The sequence below is a fragment of the Eptatretus burgeri genome, chromosome 7, assembly GCF_056783735.1.
Source record: "Eptatretus burgeri isolate ZD-2024b chromosome 7, Ebu_testis_v1, whole genome shotgun sequence".
Taxonomy (NCBI): Eukaryota; Metazoa; Chordata; class Myxini; order Myxiniformes; family Myxinidae; genus Eptatretus; species Eptatretus burgeri.
In genome coordinates, this window is record NC_140967.1 from 88,623,769 (window position 1) to 88,641,268 (window position 17,500).

Here is a 17,500-nt window from a genome sequence, read left to right on the forward strand (position 1 = left end):
CCTCCTCCTCCTCCCCAAAGTGCTGGCAACCACCACAGTCAAAAATGTAGCATCCAGAGGCAATGGCGAGTCCACCTCGGTCTCTGATCCCCTCCCTTTATATGATGTCCACAGAAAGCACGCTGTCCACCAACAACCCCCTTCTAGAGCCCCCTCTCGCATGCATGAACAACTTGGCATGGAGTTCCTTTGCCACTATGAGCGTCCCAACGTGTCTCCCATGGTGGCAGAGGTCCCGGAACATGACGGGGACCTCCTGGGCTTACCGTATCAGAAAGCTGCCTCCCAAGCCAGCTGTAGCTTGAGCATCCTCTGTTATTCCAACTCATTCCATGAAAAACGTGAACTCGTTGCAGCATGCAAGGCCTTTGTAGCTTAATCAAGTATTACTCTACCCTACTGGCTTATGCGATCGAGCAGTGTCCTTATGTCAGTCAGTCAGTCAGAGAGTCTGTAAACACTTCAGTCATTCTCGCTTGAACCAAACACAATTTTGATGAAACTTCATATCTGATGCCGAACGAAGGTCTATGGACCACATCAAAATCTGCGCCTATTAGTGGGGTCTAGTATTAGGTTGATTAGTATTAGGTTGATCCCCCCCCACCCCCCCAAAATAGGTATTTGCTCTCTTCTCCGAAACTACACGATTTTAATGAAACTTGACCACAACTTTGATATTTTCATCAGTTGAAAATCAATATTTTGTGACGTGTTTCCCGCCGGTATTTTTGGCCCGTATTCTGACGAGCATTGGCCACATGCATCTTGGTTGAACTTTCACCATTACTTGCGTCGCTCTGTTGGCTGAGCATTGTTTTGACTGGGAGACTGCCATCATTCATCGGGAGGATGAGAAAGGTTGATCTTCTGATGATCTGCGGCTCGATCATCAAGGTGTGGGAGGAGATACCGTCAGACATCATCAAGTGAGCATTTCTGAAATCAACATGGACGGCACATAGGATGATGCATTTGGGAGGATGAGGCTGCAAATGATGTAGACAGCGATAGGGACTTGCTTTACCCTGATTCGGACAATGAGTTATGTGCCGTCTTCTATGAGGAAAGCATTGACGAGGATTTCCTCGGGTTTAGCTGAAAAGCTTCATCAAACCCAAATAGCCCTTTTCAGGACCACAAATCCACAAGAAATACACTACATGGCCAAAAGTATGCGGACACCCCTTCTAATGAGTGGATTCAGCTATTTCATCGACATGCATTGCTGACAGGTGTATAAAATCAAGCACACAGCCATGCAATCTCCATGGACAAACATAGGCAGTAGAATGAGCCGTACTGTTGAGCTCAGTGACTTTCAAGGAGCAGCAACAGCTCAGCTGCGAAGTGGTAGGCTACACAAGCTCACAGAACGGGACTGCCCGAGTGCTTTAGCGTGTAACACGGAAACATCGTCTGTCGTTGGTTGCAGCACTCATTACTGAGTTCCAAACTGACTAGTAGCAATGTCAGCACAAACACTTTTTGTCGATTGCTTCATGAAATGGGCTTCCATGGCCGAGCAGCCACACACAAGCCTAAGATCACCATGTGCAATGCCAAGCATCGGCTGGAGTGGTGTAAAGCTCACCACCATTGGCCTCTGGAGCAGTGGAAACGCGTTCTTTGGAGTGATGAATCACACTTCACCATCTGGCAGTCTGACGGACGAACCTGGGTTTGGCGGATACCAGGAGAACGCTACCTGCCCAAATGCATAGTGCCAACTGTAAAGTTTAGTGAAGGAGGAATAATGGTCTGGGGCTGTTTTTCATGATTCGGGCTCGGCCCCTTAGTTCCAGTGAAGGGAAAACTTAATGCTATAGCATACAAAAACATTCTCGATGATTCTGTGCTCCCAACTTTGTGGCAACAGTTTGGGGAAGGCCCTTTCCTGTTTCAGCATGACAATACCCCCATGGACAAAGCGAGGTCCATGCAGAAATGGTTTGTCGAGATCAGTGTGGAAGAACGTGACTGGCCTGCACAGAGCCCTGACCCCAACCCCATCAAACACCTTGGGGATGAATTGGAACGCCGAATGCGAGCCCAACCTAATTGCCCAACATCAGTGCCTTACCACATTAATGCTCTTGTGGCTGAATGGAAGCAAATCCCCGCAGGTCAGGTCAGGAATGGGAGCATGCGCCGTCGCTGCGTCCACTTTCTGCCGGGACTCCAGGGGCTTTTGTCTGGCCATCCCCATCTCCTTGAGATGCTGATCAACCTGATGCAACCACGAGGAACGTGGTCAGCCCATTGGCTGCCTCCACTCACGAGGCTCACTCGCTGAGATAATCTGGTGAGCAGCATCAACGTCAGGAAAAGGAGCCACATGCCCATACAGCCACAGCTGATGCTCACGGACTATGCAGGTAACAAATCTCATTTAAATCTCTCAGCAACCGCTCATTGGACCTAAAGTCTGACCAGCGACAGCCAAGGATTCTTCGAAGAGACCTGGTACCAAAGGATTTAAGTTGCCATCTCAGATCCCTGGTCAGAGTCCAAGTCTCGAATCTGTAGAGCAAGACGAGAAGCACCAAGCACCAAGAATCCATGACTCCCCAGGCCCGACCCAGACATCTATTGACCTCTGCCTCACAGCCAGCAGAGACATTAACATCACTGTCAAGGAAAGTGAATCTCTCTGTGACCTCAACATCCTCGCCACAAACAGGTACTGACAACATAGCAGCATCCAAGTTGTCATTGAAAGCCTGGATCTTAGTTTTGGCCAAGGAAACCTGTAATCCCAGTGGCTCTGACGACTCATTCAGCACCTTGAGGTCCCCCAAAAGTCTACGCAAAGTTGACTGCATCACCTGCGAAATCAAGGTCAGACATCTTGACATTCCCAAACGATGCACCCGCAGCGTGATCTCTCCGACATCCTCCCCAGAATCCAGTCCATACAAGCGCTGAAAAGTGTCGGGGCCAGTACACACCCCTGACAAACTGCAGTAACAACTGGAAATAAGTCGTAGGTGGTATCACCACATCTCACAGCACTCTCAATACCACAGTGTAGTTCAGACATCAGATTGATCAGTTTGGTGGCACTCCACAAAGATGAAGGATCCTCCAGAGGGCATCTGGATTCACTGAATCAAACACTTTACAAAGATCAACATAGGTTTTAAGCAGCCCCTGCTAGAACTCTCATTTGCGTTCGGTGAGGACGCAAAGAGCAAGCTTACAGTCAATTGTTGACCTCTTTGGTGTAAAGCCTGACTGCTCTGGACGCTGGTGCTCAAGCAGATGGTCGTGAACACCATCAAGAATTATTCGAGCAAAGACTTTGCCCGCCACTGAGAGTAGTGTCACCCTTCCGTGGTAGTTGCAGTCTCGGCGATCACCCTTCCCTTTCCAGTCAGGGACAACAAGGCCCCTCTTCCAGTCAGTTGGGATGATGCCTGTGTTCCAGGCAGAGCACCGAACTGCTTGCAATCACATGAGTACAGCATTCCCACCAGCCTTGAGAAGTTCAGCATGGATGCCACAGATCCCTGGAGCTTTACCCCATTTCAACCAGTTCACCGCAGCCTGTGTTTCCACAAACGAAGGTGGACCACAGTGGATTGGAGGGTCAGCAATAGGAATGGTAACACCCCTGACATCCAACTCGACAGCTGGTGGATCAGCCTGGTACAACCGCTCAAAGTAACTGGCCCAGTGGGACTTCACTTGGTTCTCCTCTGTCAAGAGCCCACCACCCTCCACTCTAACTGCATTGTACCGAGGGATTGGTTTGGAGTAACGCAATGCGCGAATTCTCCTGTATGCGGGACGAGAAACACTTGACCACAGGTGATACTCTACCCCCTCTCAGATTCCTTGCACATAGGCCTCCTTGTCCACCCTTCGCACACGTACAGTTTTACGTCTCAGTTCCCTGAACAGCTCAGCTCTGCCGTTCAGCCTGGCCCTGTGACTCTTGCCAATGGTATCCATTGTCCCTTGAGAGACAAAAATCTTCTTCACCCTTCGGTGAGTTCCAAGACTTTCACCGGCAACGTCAATGACGGTGATCTTGAAGGCACTCCACAACTCTTCAGGATTCCCCAGATCACCCAGACCCCCCACCCCCCAAATCCCCACTCAGCCTGTTCACAAACTCCTCAGCTACTCTCTCGTCCTTGAACTTGCCAACATCCAGCCGAGGCTGGGATGGTACCATTTCCCAGATCTAATCTGCAATTTCAGAGTTACTACAACAAGCCTGTGGTCAGTGAGCACTCCAGTGGACCCTGCAGTTCTGTATCATCCTCGAGCCACCATCAATGAGCACATGGTCAATCTCCTTTGCCACACCACCAGCATTGGAATACCAAGTCCAGCGATGAGCTTGTGGGCACTGAAACCATGAACCAGCCACCCTAAGTCCATGACTTCTTGCAAAGTCAAGGAACTTCATGCTATTCTGGTTCACAGTTCCATACCCATGAGGACCAAAACATGTCTCATAACCACCCCAAAAAGTATCAGTTGATGCATCAAAATCCCCCAAGACAAGAAGAGTATCCCGCCTGGGGCACTGATCAATCACAGACTCGAGCGTGGCATGGAATGCATCATTCACGGTGAGATCATTCACCTCAGTCGGAGCATATACAGAGACCAGGGAAACGAGACCCAAGGAGTGACGAATCCTTATTGTAATAAAACGCTCGTTGACCGGTGTTACCTCAATTATCATTGGAGTCAGCTTATTGGACACAGGTACAATAACTCCTTGGGCATGGTAACCATCAGAGTGACCAGACCAATTGTAGGTGTAACCACCCGCAATGATCTCTCCGCAATCCGGTCCCCGAACCTCAGAGAGTGATGCAATACTGATGTCCGAACGCTTGAGCTCAGATGATAACAGAGATGGGTGATCATCCTCTTTTAGGGATAGGACATTCCAGGCACCCACCCAAAGGGACCGCCTCAGGTTAACCCAAGGAGACCGCCTCTGTTAGACGACACCTGTTCCACCACCAAAAACCGCAGCAATGTTCCAACATTTAGTGGAAACCTTCCCAGAAGAGTGGAGGCTGTTATAGCAGCAAAGGATGGACCAACTCCATCTTCATGCCCATGGTTTTAGAATGAGATGTCGGACGAGCAGGTGCCCACACACTTTTGGACATGTAGTGCATGTATGATACCGGTATAAATCCCTTTTCTTCCTTTTTCTGGTCACAAAAAAATCCTCTTTGGAGTATTAAAAAATATGAAAGAAAAATATCAACTTCTTGGTGTCCTCTCCTCTCTCTTCAACTTTTTGAAAATGAGAATATGACTTAGATGAAATTAAGCAGACATGGGAGTAGCATGTAGATACCTCTGTCACTTTGTTCTGTACAAAGTTAATGTACAAACGTATTTAGATCTCGATCAGAAAAGAAAATGATCAGGATATTCATTTATTTTGAGGGCGAAAAACATGAGTGCTGGTTAACGCACCGGAATTTTTTTTTGTTTCTGAGGGTGAAAAACGGGTGCAGTAAATACACAGCCGCGCTTTATACACCAGAAAATATGGTACTCTGTGTGATGGCACAATTATCAACTCACTCTTCACCTCGTCTCCAGACGATGCAGAACCTTTGCTTATATTTGTACAATTGGCAGGCACTTTGTCAGCTGCAAAAGTACACATGTTCCAAAGTAAAGCTGATGTCTACGGTTTTATAGCAACATGATTCTAACGATTGGTTTGAATGGAGATTAAAGTTTCAATCGTGAAATAACAAACAACAAAAACCAAGACAATAATTTTGCAGTCGATTCATTTTATTTTGTTTTATTTTCCCAAGCAAAAGGTAAAATAGCTTTTTAAAATGTCAGCATAAACACCTGGCACTGCACTGTGCGGCAGGCATACGTAAACCACCGGCCGCGAGATGTTATTGAGAACTGAACAGGGTTTGCATCTTGCATTGACCAACTGCCCATTTCATTTTGATTGCAAATTATTGAAAATATTCAACCTGTCATTGCAGCTGAAACACTGCAGTCGCTACATCCATGACCTTTTCCCTTCACTCATCAAGCACCTCGATCCCATTCCTCTGCGCCACCTTCTCAGCCTGGCTTCATCTCTGCACCCAAGTGCTCACAGTGAACAGGTAGGTGGACGGCAAATGTTTGTTTGACGGAGTAGTAAGGGGCCTTCTCTTACATCGGTAGACAAGTTCTGTTGAGGCACGATGTGGGCAAATTTGCAGATATGAGTTAGTATTTGTCATGCACAGTATAACAAGCTTCCCCCCCCCCAATTTTCAGTTGTTTAATTTTCCCACAATTTTCAATTTCAGTATTCCCCCCCCCCCCAATTTGCAATTATTTTTTCAATTCTTTAACTTTTAGATTTTCAAATGTTTACTGTTTCAATTATTTATTACTAGCAAATACCACCCGTCACTTTGCTGATGGACATACTAAGGGGGGAGACAAAAGTGGGGGAGAAGGAGGGGTGGGGGAGTGGAAGGCAGCATGAGGTGAGTGGAAGGGAAGGCTGACATGTGGTGAAGCATTAATTACAATTCATTCTGTCTCATGAAAATGATTCTGCATAGAATAACGGTGAAGATGGAAACAAAATAATGGCTGAAATACATTTTCTACCAGTCATACTATAAATATCGCCCAGAGATGAACACCACCTGGATATGTCCAGAAACAAACACTGCCAGGACATGTCCGGAGGCAAACACCATGCGGACCGCCCGGACACATCCAGAGGGTGTGTGTGTGTGTGTGTGTGTGTGTGTGTGTGTGTGTGTGTGTGTGTGTGTGTGTGTGTGTGTGTGTGTGTGTGTGTGTGTGTGTGTGTGTGTGTGTGTGTGTGTGTGTGTGTTGGTGTGTGTGGGTGTTGGTGTGTGTGGGTGTTGGTGTTGGTGTTGGTGTGTGTGGGTGTTGGTGTTGGTGTTGGTGTTGGTGTTGGTGTTGGTGTTGGTGTTGGTGTTGGTGTTGGTGTTGGTGTTGGTGTTGGTGTTGGTGTTGGTGTTGGTGTTGGTGTTGGTGTTGGTGTTGGTGTTGGAGTTGGTGTTGGTGTTGGTGTTGGTGTTGGTGTTGGTGTTGGTGTTGGTGTTGGTGTTGGTGTTGGTGTTGGTGTTGGTGTTGGTGTTGGTGTTGGTGTTGGTGTTGGTGTTGGTGTTGGTGTTGAGAGAGAGAGAGAGAGAGAGAGAGAGAGAGAGAGAGAGAGAGAGAGAGAGAGAGAGAGAGAGGAAGAAGAAGAAGAAGAAGAAGAAGAAGAAGAAGAAAAGGTGCTGCACTGTATTAGGAGGGGGTGGAGCAAGAATGGAAGAGAGATGGAGAACATATTCAAAAACGTTGCATTATAGACGTTTTAAGGATAATGTGCATTGACATGAATCTTTATGAAAAGCTGCCAATCATTGCGACGGGTAGAAAAAAAAAATTTTGCTCAGTAATTTCAAAAATATGCCAAGGTTAAAAGTTAAAACCCCAACCACTCATCATCATCATCATCATAAGATACAGGATGAAACTTTCCCACCATGGTATCCATAACCAAGCATGCCGGCATGCATACATACACGTGGAGAGTCCCTTGACAGATCTAAATCGACCCATATGTACCTCGACCTTGTAGCAACTGCTGACTATACATCCCAATCAGGACACGAACTGTACCACGATCGACTGTTGGGTGCTCGGCAGGTGGCTTAAGCACAAAAGCAAGCACTCCGATTAAATGGTTGATACGGAACGGCTGGCTTGGTAAGCGATACCAAGCTGATTGGTAATGGCTTAGACGCGCAAAAAATCGAGACCGCCGATTTCTTAACATTTTCAGATTTCACTCCAGATTTCAAGTTATTTTGTCCATGTGATCCGATCCTCCAAACTCAAATTGTATTTAATGACTGGCTTGGCAAGCGATTAAGCGATCGCCAATCCATCATTCTAAACACCTCCCGGAGACATCCAAAATATTTAACTATGTCCGAATTTGACAAATGAACACACTTTTGTAGTAGTCTGAACTGTTGCTAAGTTCAATTCTGGAGCTTAAATTTTGTAATTTGGCTTGGTTTAAGAGATTCTAGAGGTTATGACATGTGTGGACATAAAATACAGCCACAAACACTGGCGCCTCCAGCTGTATATAAGCATTGCAATGTATCCTGCAATTCTTAGAGATGGTGATCAGGCATTTGATGATACGAGTGAGGAAAGTGGGGAAAAAAAAGTTTATTGTTAAGAAATCGTTGTGGCCTGTTCCAAGTCAAGGCATTGCTGAGCAGGCCGATCAAAATGGCGAATTCAGACCCCAGCGAGGGAACTGAGGATGCACATTGAGACCCCGTCGAGAGCGGTGACCGAGGATGCACCTGATAAAGGATATAATTAAATATGGCCGTTAATTGTCTTCAAAAGGGGTGTTTTAATTAACCCAAACACCCAATTTTTACTCGTGCCCTCCCTTGGAGTTCCCTTGGTATGCATGCAGCTTCAGGCCGCTCGGTTTCATTGTTTCGGAGTTACGGAGGAGACGCGCACGCACACACTGACTGACTGATTCACACTCACATTTATTATTATGGATTTTTTTTTTTGTTTCAATATTTATCAATTTACAATTCTTTAATTTTTATGATTTAATATTATCATAATTACGGTTCCCAGAGAAAGGCATTAAGTGTTTAGTCTTGGGGTCCATGTTATCCTGCATTTTTTTTTTTGGTGAGGGGGGAACTTTTCATTTGTGAGGTATAATTTCAAGTGCTACCAATTAGCTAATATTACAAGTTGGTTATAATGAAAGCATCAGCGATCTCTGATTGCAACCCTCTAGTTTCTATTTTTATACATCCATAAATAACTCTTCGCTGAAGGTTATTACTGAGCCACTTGGGTTTTGTTGACATTGTGGTGGTAACATGGTAATTTTCTCAACAAGATTGGAGTCTATAAACTTGGAACATGCATCCTTAAAACTGCTGCCTTCGCCTGGTTTTGAACCCAGAACTTGTGGGATTCCCTGTTCGGTGTCCTCACCATGAGGCCGCTGAACGATCTCTCATTTGACTGCATTCCACCTTTTTATTGTTTGTTTGTTTAATCCCTGCCGTTCTTCTTGTACCCTTCATAGAACTACACAGGGTGTTTGACAAAACTTAAGATAAATAATCTGAAAAACAGGCCAGATTGGCATTCCACACCACCTCGTCATTTCGGATCAATAACTGGGAGGTTCAAAAAGGATCAGTCTCATGCTTCGATCATAATCTTTCCTGTTTATTTTACGTCCGTTCGATGTTTGTGTTGGTTAAGTGTTTTCATTGATACAAAGTGTTCTAGCTTTGCTATTTGTCAGCCTGACTTCGTCGCATTCGCACATGTCTGCGGCCCTATGTCTGACAGACGTTGTACCTAGCCTCAATGCTCATCAAGGCTTTGTGGAACAATGCACTTGCCACCAAGTCTCAGCTATCCAAGCAGAGTTCTTTTGCTTCGTTGCTCAACTCGGGGCCACCTCTTGGGCCCAAAAAAGGTACCGTGTATAATTTGGTGTGGAGTCATGGAGAGATAGGGGATGGACAAAAGTCCTTTGAGAATAGGAGAGCAAATCGCTACCCGATTTTGGGGTCATGTGAATGGCGTAATCCTGGGTTCTTTTTACAATCCAGATGATGAGATTTGTCGTCGAGCATAACAAAACGCAACAGAATGTTTGCACACTGATAAGTGATTGGAAATTTGCCAATGACGTACCAACAGATGAACAAGATTAGGTAAGAAAGGCATCACGGTTATAATGTCATTACAAAGTAATACGAAAATCTTTTTTTTTTAATAGGTTTAGAACCTCCACAGATAAGAGTAAAATGAGGACAAAATGAAGAAGTTGAGAGGTGAGTACCATCATAGGCGTCTTTTTCATGCGCATGAGTGCAGTTGGACCTGTGAGTCCTGAGAGCAGTGAGAACAGCGACACGCAAGGAAGTGGTGGAAGCGACATGGAGATGGTTGGAGAAAACACCACTCGATCCAGTCAGGAGCCGGAACAACCCCCACTATCTGACTCGGAGGCAAGTTCTGGTACTCGGATGTTATGCCAATGATTTGTGAGGCATTAAAATAAAATATAAAGTTGACATTCTTGTTTGGAATTGTTCAGTTGATGCTTGCGTGTGTCTTGTGTTGTTGTTTCGGTTATTTTGATATCGTAATTGAGGCTTCACCTCAGGATTTTCAAAGCTAACATTTGGCTTTTCATCCATTAACCAATAGGGAGTGATGTTTTCACATTTTTGCTCACTTAGCTGCTCGCAGTTGCTCCTTTCAGGCCGCTTGTGCCTATGGCTACCCCTTTTTATACATGGCAGATTGTTCCCCTTCAAAGGTTTATAATTTGTCATGGCATTTGATTGCCCTACCTTTGTTGTCGTTTTCACGACCTTTCATCGTGGTTACACAAGGAAATCTTGATAAAGGAGATGGCCAATAGGCCCACCGTGTCTGTGCCACATCCATGTCCTCCAAAACATGAGCCACCCTCACCCCACACGACATCAACCACAGTCGCATCGCACATGCAATCAAACCCAGCATCCACTCAATGTGATCGGCAGGGCGAGAGCAGGGGGGAAGGGGTGTATCACACAGAACATCAACAATTGCAAAATATTTGACAACACCCACAACTCAAAGATTCAATATCCCAAGAAGCCTAGACAGCAGATAGCACCCACGGATCACTTCCATCCATTCACACTCTCCCTCCCATTTCTGCCTATGTCCCTGTATCTGTCAATCCCCATTGCTTCTCACCACCAATGTAATTCCATTTAAAACCTGTCCACTGTCCCTAGTGATATCACCTTCTCAGGAAGTTGATTCCTTGCATTAATGAGTCTGGGTAATTGACCCCTGCCTTGTTCCTGCCTTAATCTCTTATTTGCTCTCAAGCTGTGCCCCTTGGTCGTCACTCTCCAGTCTCCATCCTGGTAAAAAGCTTTCCTGCATACATTTTACTACATTTATGGTTTTTTTTGTCATTGGCTATGTTTTGGGTTAAGAAGTGCTGATGTTTTTTTCAGGAGTCTGTGCAGGCCAGTTCCGAAGATGCAGGCAACAGTCGTGAGGATGGTGTGAGTTGCAGTAGCCAGAGTGAGGACTCGAGTCATGGAGATGCAGACCTGCACAGTACTTCCAGTAGCAGTGGGGCTGGTGGAGCAGGAGCGGCATGCGGAGAGGGGGAAAGCAGTCAAAGCCAAGTGGGAAGCAGTATATCTCCGGACAGCCGCATGGCACTGGACGAAGGCATTGACGATGCTGTGCGGCGGAGCGGTGACTGCGACGTTGCTCGAAGCACAGGTAGCACAGCATCTCTTCATGAGCTAAGACAGAGACTTGGACATCAAGCAGAAAATGGAGCCGCCGAGCGACGTCCTATATGTGCCGAGCATGGTTGTGCCTCGGTGGCTGGTGCAGGTGACGGAGGAGTCGGTTGCATATCGGTTGAGGGCTGTGCATCACGGCCGAGCTCTGCTGGGGAGCTCTCAGCCGAGGGAATGCCGACGGAGATCTTCGATTGTTGTGGGTTCATGACGCAGCACAGGCGACACCATCGTCATCACCACCATCACCACCACCGTCGGCCTCATCATCACCCCTATCACCACCACCACCATCATCACCACCACCACCACCATCACCATCATCACCAATCTCAAGTTGATAGGTAAGTTGGCAATCTTTTTGCTTTTCTAACATCAGTATGTTCTTGTGCATGGAAAGACATCTCAGAGTTTGAGTTGCTAAAGTCTTCCTCACTGGTACCATTGTTTCTATGTTAATTATTTGTGATAATTCTCTTAACGATGTCAAAAATCAAATTTTGAAAGTTTCAAGGTCCTGCCGAAGAAAACGATAGCTATTGTAAATAGTTTGCTTCAACAAAGCTGTTGGTAACGACAAACCGAGCTTGCTTTCTTGGTGTTTAACACACAATGATTATTTTTGCAAATTCCTCTGTTTGTGATTGTGATTGTGTCGGAATACCACACACACCAGTCAAAGCAGGCTTGACAGATTTTCTTGAATGGACAGCTTTTCCTTTGATTGATTTTTGTGTGAAGCGCTTTTTGGGACCTTTGTGCCCAAGTGCTCCACCTGGCCTGCTCACTGTGATTGCTTTCTGCTTGCTTTGCTCCTCAAGGAATCTTTGTCTTTTTAAGGCATTGGTGAAGAACTCGTCATGTTGTGCTTGCTCTTCTTTATTAGTTCGCTTGCTGTATTTTGTTGAGCCCATTTTGTTTGATGTGTTCTGGTTCTGGTTGAAGGATTGAAATGACTCGATCCTTCAGCGCTTTATTCCTGACTGTGTGTGCAGAGGATTAGATGAGGACATGCTGAGTGCAGATGACGTAAGCTGCAGCAGTTCTCAGGTGAGTGCCAAGTCGGAAAAAAATATGGCCGACTTTGACGGAGAGGAGTCAGGCTCTGGCTGCGAGGAAGAAGAAGACGAGGAAGAGGAGGAGGAAGAAGTAGCACGAATCAATTCCCACGTTGACTTGACATCGCGCTTGCAACCATCACAATTGGCCGACTTGTCCTCTCTGTACCACGGGCACTTGGCACCAGGTGGATAGATATGACATCATCACGTGGCTCCAAACCCACCAAATGCAACACACTGGGAACTATCCTTTTTTCCACGTTGGGAATCTCACGACAGCCAAAAGACATGAATTTCAGAGGATTCCAAACTTGTGAATCATTAGTATTGTTTCATTTTTTTTTCCCCCATTCTGTTTTTGCTCATACTTGTCGTTTACTTTGTAGCTTCAACTGTGCACAAGCATCAGGCCGGGGATGTGGCTGTGATGGATGTGAATCTGGATGATGTATGTCGAGAAGGGAACACGCTACTTTGGGACCTCGTTCAAGACAACAATGCTGTGAGTAACGTGAGAAACCTTTACACTATTTACTATCTTTGCTGTGGGTTATGGAGTGCTGGGGTGGGGGGGGGGGTTGGGGTGTACTGTAGTTTGGGAATTAATTACTGCACACCAAAGTAATTTGCAATATTCATTGTCATCTTTTCTTTTTCTTTTTTGTTTTTTTTTTTCCCTGCCACCCCACTATTGAGTCATTTTCTTCTCATTCTCGTATCTCCATTGTCAGCACAGAAAAAATGGTTCGTCACGCTCCGAACTGTGATTGCCAGAAATTTTGTTTGTTTCCACAAGTATTTTGATTTATTTTTTGTTTTTAATCATAAGCAACTTGATGTGCTTATCTGCCATTGACATACGCGCACACGTCTGATTTATCTCTATCAGCATTAATTCTTCTCGTTTTGTTGGTTTGTTTGTGATTAATACCGTCCAAGAGAAGTTAGTTCTCTATGACGAATACTCTTCAATCATTATGATTACTTCATGGAAAAGGGTTTGTTTATGATCTCCATGTGAAATTGGTGTACATTTAAATTCATTGCCACATCAGCGTCCGTTATAAATACGAGCAGAGTACCCGCCCGATGGGCGATCTTTTTCCAAGCGTGCAACACGTTCTTCTGATGCATCCCTTTATTTTGGGTGTTGTATAGGCAACAGACCGCTGCCTCAATGGCTCCCGAAAATAAAAATAGCTCGAGTTATGTGTATGAAGCAAAAACGAGCGTACTGCTTTCGTGCATGTATAATACATCGTGGATATATATATATATATATATATATATATATATATATATATATATATATATATATATATATATATATATATATATATATATATATATATATATATATATATATATATATATATATCTTTGATAATTAAAACTGCATCTCTTCCCCCAAAGGAAGAAAATGCCAAAATGGGCAAATTTTTTTTTTTTTTTTCAAAACTTGATAGAATCATATAAAACTTGCACAGGCACAACTTCAGGGTGTCCTCATTTATCCCTGAAAGTTTCAGCTTTCTCGGTCAAATCCTCTCGGAGTAGATGGAACATTCATACATGCACACAAAGAACATACTGTTGCGGGCCGGAGGTCTGGTGGCGAGATCGACCACGAGGTGGGAAAAGTTACGTCGTCTCCCACCAGACTCCCAGAATTGTAGGCCGTCGCTCACGGACAATTTTGTGGCGCGGCGGGTCGCTCAACCGACCGTGGACGCCAATACCTCTACCGTGTAGCATAGGGTCTTTTTTGTATAGAACCAATTTACCGAATTAACCACGCGGTGTCGTCTACCAGGGAACCATGCCCTCGGTACGCCTTGCCCGATCCGGATCACTCTACCAACGACCAACCACCTTTCCGGATCGGATGCAGCCGAGCGGAACTACCAAGGACGTACTGGCTAGAATGAACAATATCGGGAATAAAGACCCGGCTAAAACTCAGATCCGAACCATGCTGGACCAATGAAGGAAAAGATGAAAACAAACCGAGAACATTTCTACAATAATTTATTTACAATAAAGCGAGGAAAGTTATGTGGTACAGGTAACAGGTTTATTGGGGTGTTATGCAGGGGAAGATGAGAGAAAGATGTAGTGCGACAATTTTACAGCAACTTATAAAGCAGACACAGGGCAGACTTGTCACGAGAATAATACAGGCAAGATTTACAAGGTACGAATAACTTGTACAGTTTCTACTTAAAGATGGCGCCACACACTCAGACGCACACTCGGACAAAATAAACCCAGTTGAATGGCAAAGGAATTTTTCAGCCAGGGAGGGAGGGAGGGAGTTCAGGTCGCAGTTCTCGGTACCTGATTTCCGGGGAAAGGAATGCTCCATGGTGCGGCACCTGGCAATGGTCGTGCAGCTCGGTCCACGGCCGCCCGCGTGGAGACCGTGTCGGCGAAGGAGCCCAGGTCAAGTAGAGCGGAGTCCGAGGCGGGGATCAGGGTTTCCAGCTTACTCCCAAGACGACTCACTTTCCAGCTCACTCAATCTCCCTCTCAGCACTCTACCCTGAGGATGGTGTCGTAATTTATAGATCGCCCTCAGCGGGGAGGGGCCTTGGTGAAGCCGACGTCACTTCACCCTGATTGGACGGGGCTTCCATGGGGCCGCCCTTTCTTGGCGGGGTTTCGGCCATACCGGGAAGCCTGCCCACTCCACACGTGCGGACTCGCCAAAAAGGAACTACTGCAAGAGGATTTTGCCTCGTACAGCGAGTCTCCGGTTGTGCGAGTAGGCGAACAAGCGTTTGTTCAGCCCATGCGAGAGGAAGGTACTGTGGTTCATAATGGAGGGGATATTAAGATTTATTAATCCAACTAAAAAAACATTGCAACGCACCCCTTTGATATCCCACTAAACACAAGGAGGGGTTCTATCTACACATATACTTAACGGAATAACTGACTTCGGGACGACTGTATGTTTGTATGCATACAGTTCCTAGAACCGTAACAATACTTTCCTTCCATTATATAGAGAAAAAAATTGGTGATGTGGCAGCTGCAGCAAAATAACTCTCGCTTATTTACCATGATTGTTCATCACAGGGAAATATGAGTGTATAAAGTTGCTCTGCCAATTTTGAACGGGCCTTTATGGTTTTGCAAGCAACCTCAGAGCTGTACTTCCAGAGGCAGATTTCACAACGACGGACAGTCGGACACATTCTACAAAGAATCGGCACAAACACACTGGTGTCCCGAGCTCACCGACAAAACTATGGCACCCTTTTTGGTTTGTCAGGATCACCTGTGATCAAAAAGTGAGAGTTGTTGGCGTACAGCTGCCATCATAGGTGTGAGACCGAATCGCCACATACTTTCTGACTCGGGAAGCACCAAACCGATATCAATTATAGGAAGCCCTTTGGCCTGTAGCGTTCTGAGGTGTACGCCGATTCAGACATTGCTCCATCTAACTGGTGGTTCAGTTGTCTTGGGATGCCTATTGAGTGTTGAGCCACTGTTTGTGGACTTTGTGTTAAACTGTTAAAACTGCATCTGATAGTTGATCTCCAAGTCAACTATCTACCCTCAGAAGAGCCACAAAACAACTTCTTTCTCATCTCAAATCTGAACTCTCAAACCTCTCTCCCTCCTCAAAATCCTGGTGGCATCTAATCAAATCTGTTTCTGGTGTATGTTCCCCCTCCATCCCCTCCCTTACCTCAAATGGCTGCACGACTGATACCGCACGTGAAAAAGCTGAATGCCTAAACTCGGTGTTTGCAGCTAAATCTTGTGTCCAAAACCCATCACTTTCTCTACCCACCTTACCCAGTCGCACCCAACTGTCCCTGGACTCTGTGTCCTTTTCTCCTGACAAGGTGGAGAGCTTGCTGTCCAACCTCGACTCAGATTCTGCAACCGGTCCAGACGGCATCAGCCCACGTGTCCTAAAAACCTGCTTCTCTGCTCTTGTTCACCCTCTCTCTGTTCTAATCACCCTCTCATTTGCTCAAGGTCATCTGCCATCTGCTTGGAAATCAGCAAACATCACTGCCCTGCACAAAAAGGTGCAAAAACAGATCCCTGCAACTCAGACCAATCAGCCTTCTCCCAATCATCAGCAAGGTAATGGAATCCATCATCGCTTCAGACATCAAATCCTTCCTCTTCTCAAATGGCTTGATTTCTGATCATCTTTTCAGACCAGGTCACTCGACCCTGGATATGCTGCTTCTGCTTCCCAACAATGGATGGAAGCCCTCAATGCCAGACAGGAAATCTGAGCCGTATCCCTGGACATATTCACGTGCTTTTGACACAGTCTGGCACCCTGCCCTGCTCACCAAACTCTCTTCCTATGGTATCCAAGGCCACCTCCACTCATGGCTCGCAGACTTCCTCTCCTGTCGCAGTCACCGTGTGGCCCTAAATGGAGTTCTTTTATCCCCTCTTCCTGTCCAGGCTGGAGTTCCTCAAGGTAGCATTCTGGGCCCTGTTCTTTTTCTGGTTTTCATCAATGATCTCTCCGACTCTCTGTAAAATCCTCTATATCTCTTTGCTGATGACTCCACCCTCTGCCGTACCATCTGTCATCCCTCAGACCGGCAAGCAGCAGCTTCTTCGCTCGCTGCTGATCTGGATAAAATCACAAACTGGTCCAACACGTGGAACATGTCTTTCAATCCGGACAAATCTCACACTCTCACTATGTCTCTTCAAAAGGACCGTTTAGAAACCCCCCCCCCCCCCCATCCACTTTCTCAACAATCCTCTGGAAGAAGTCCTTTCTTTCAAGCTTCTGGGTCTCACTATCTGCCATGACCTTTCCTGGGAAAGCCACATTTCAATCCTCGCCTCCAAAGCCAGTCGCCGACTGGGAATCCTCCGTCATGCAAAGTCCTTCCTCGGCCCACCTGAGCTCCTGACCACTTACAAAACTTTTGTCCGCAGCCTGATGGAGTACTGCTCTCTCCTCTGGGCTGGTGCTCCTGCCTCCTACCTTTCTCGGCTTCACGCTGTAGAAACCAAGGGATTTCGGATCATTGGCATCTCCCGCAATGAGGCTGAGTCTTTGGGCCTCTCACTCAATCA

General features: G+C 46.1%; 1 protein-coding gene across 7 annotated transcripts in view; it reads left to right on the forward strand.

Moving 5' to 3' along the window:
* USP34 (ubiquitin specific peptidase 34) overlaps positions 1-17,500 on the forward strand; it is a 341,601-nt gene that overhangs the window by 108,641 nt on the left and 215,460 nt on the right. For 4 of the 7 annotated variants that reach the window (XM_085890368.1, XM_085890370.1, XM_085890369.1 and 1 more), the window contains exons 12-17: positions 5,997-6,122; positions 9,388-9,517; positions 9,922-10,055; positions 11,067-11,710; positions 12,362-12,612; positions 12,814-12,929. In XM_085890368.1, the coding sequence (XP_085746494.1) occupies positions 5,997-6,122; positions 9,388-9,517; positions 9,922-10,055; positions 11,067-11,710; positions 12,362-12,612; positions 12,814-12,929 (1,401 nt within the window). Of the gene's footprint in view, positions 1-5,996; positions 6,123-9,387; positions 9,518-9,919; positions 10,056-11,066; positions 11,711-12,361; positions 12,613-12,813; positions 12,930-17,500 lie in introns of those variants that run through there. The other 3 variants (XM_085890372.1, XM_085890373.1, XM_085890374.1) reach the window with 3 other exon arrangements.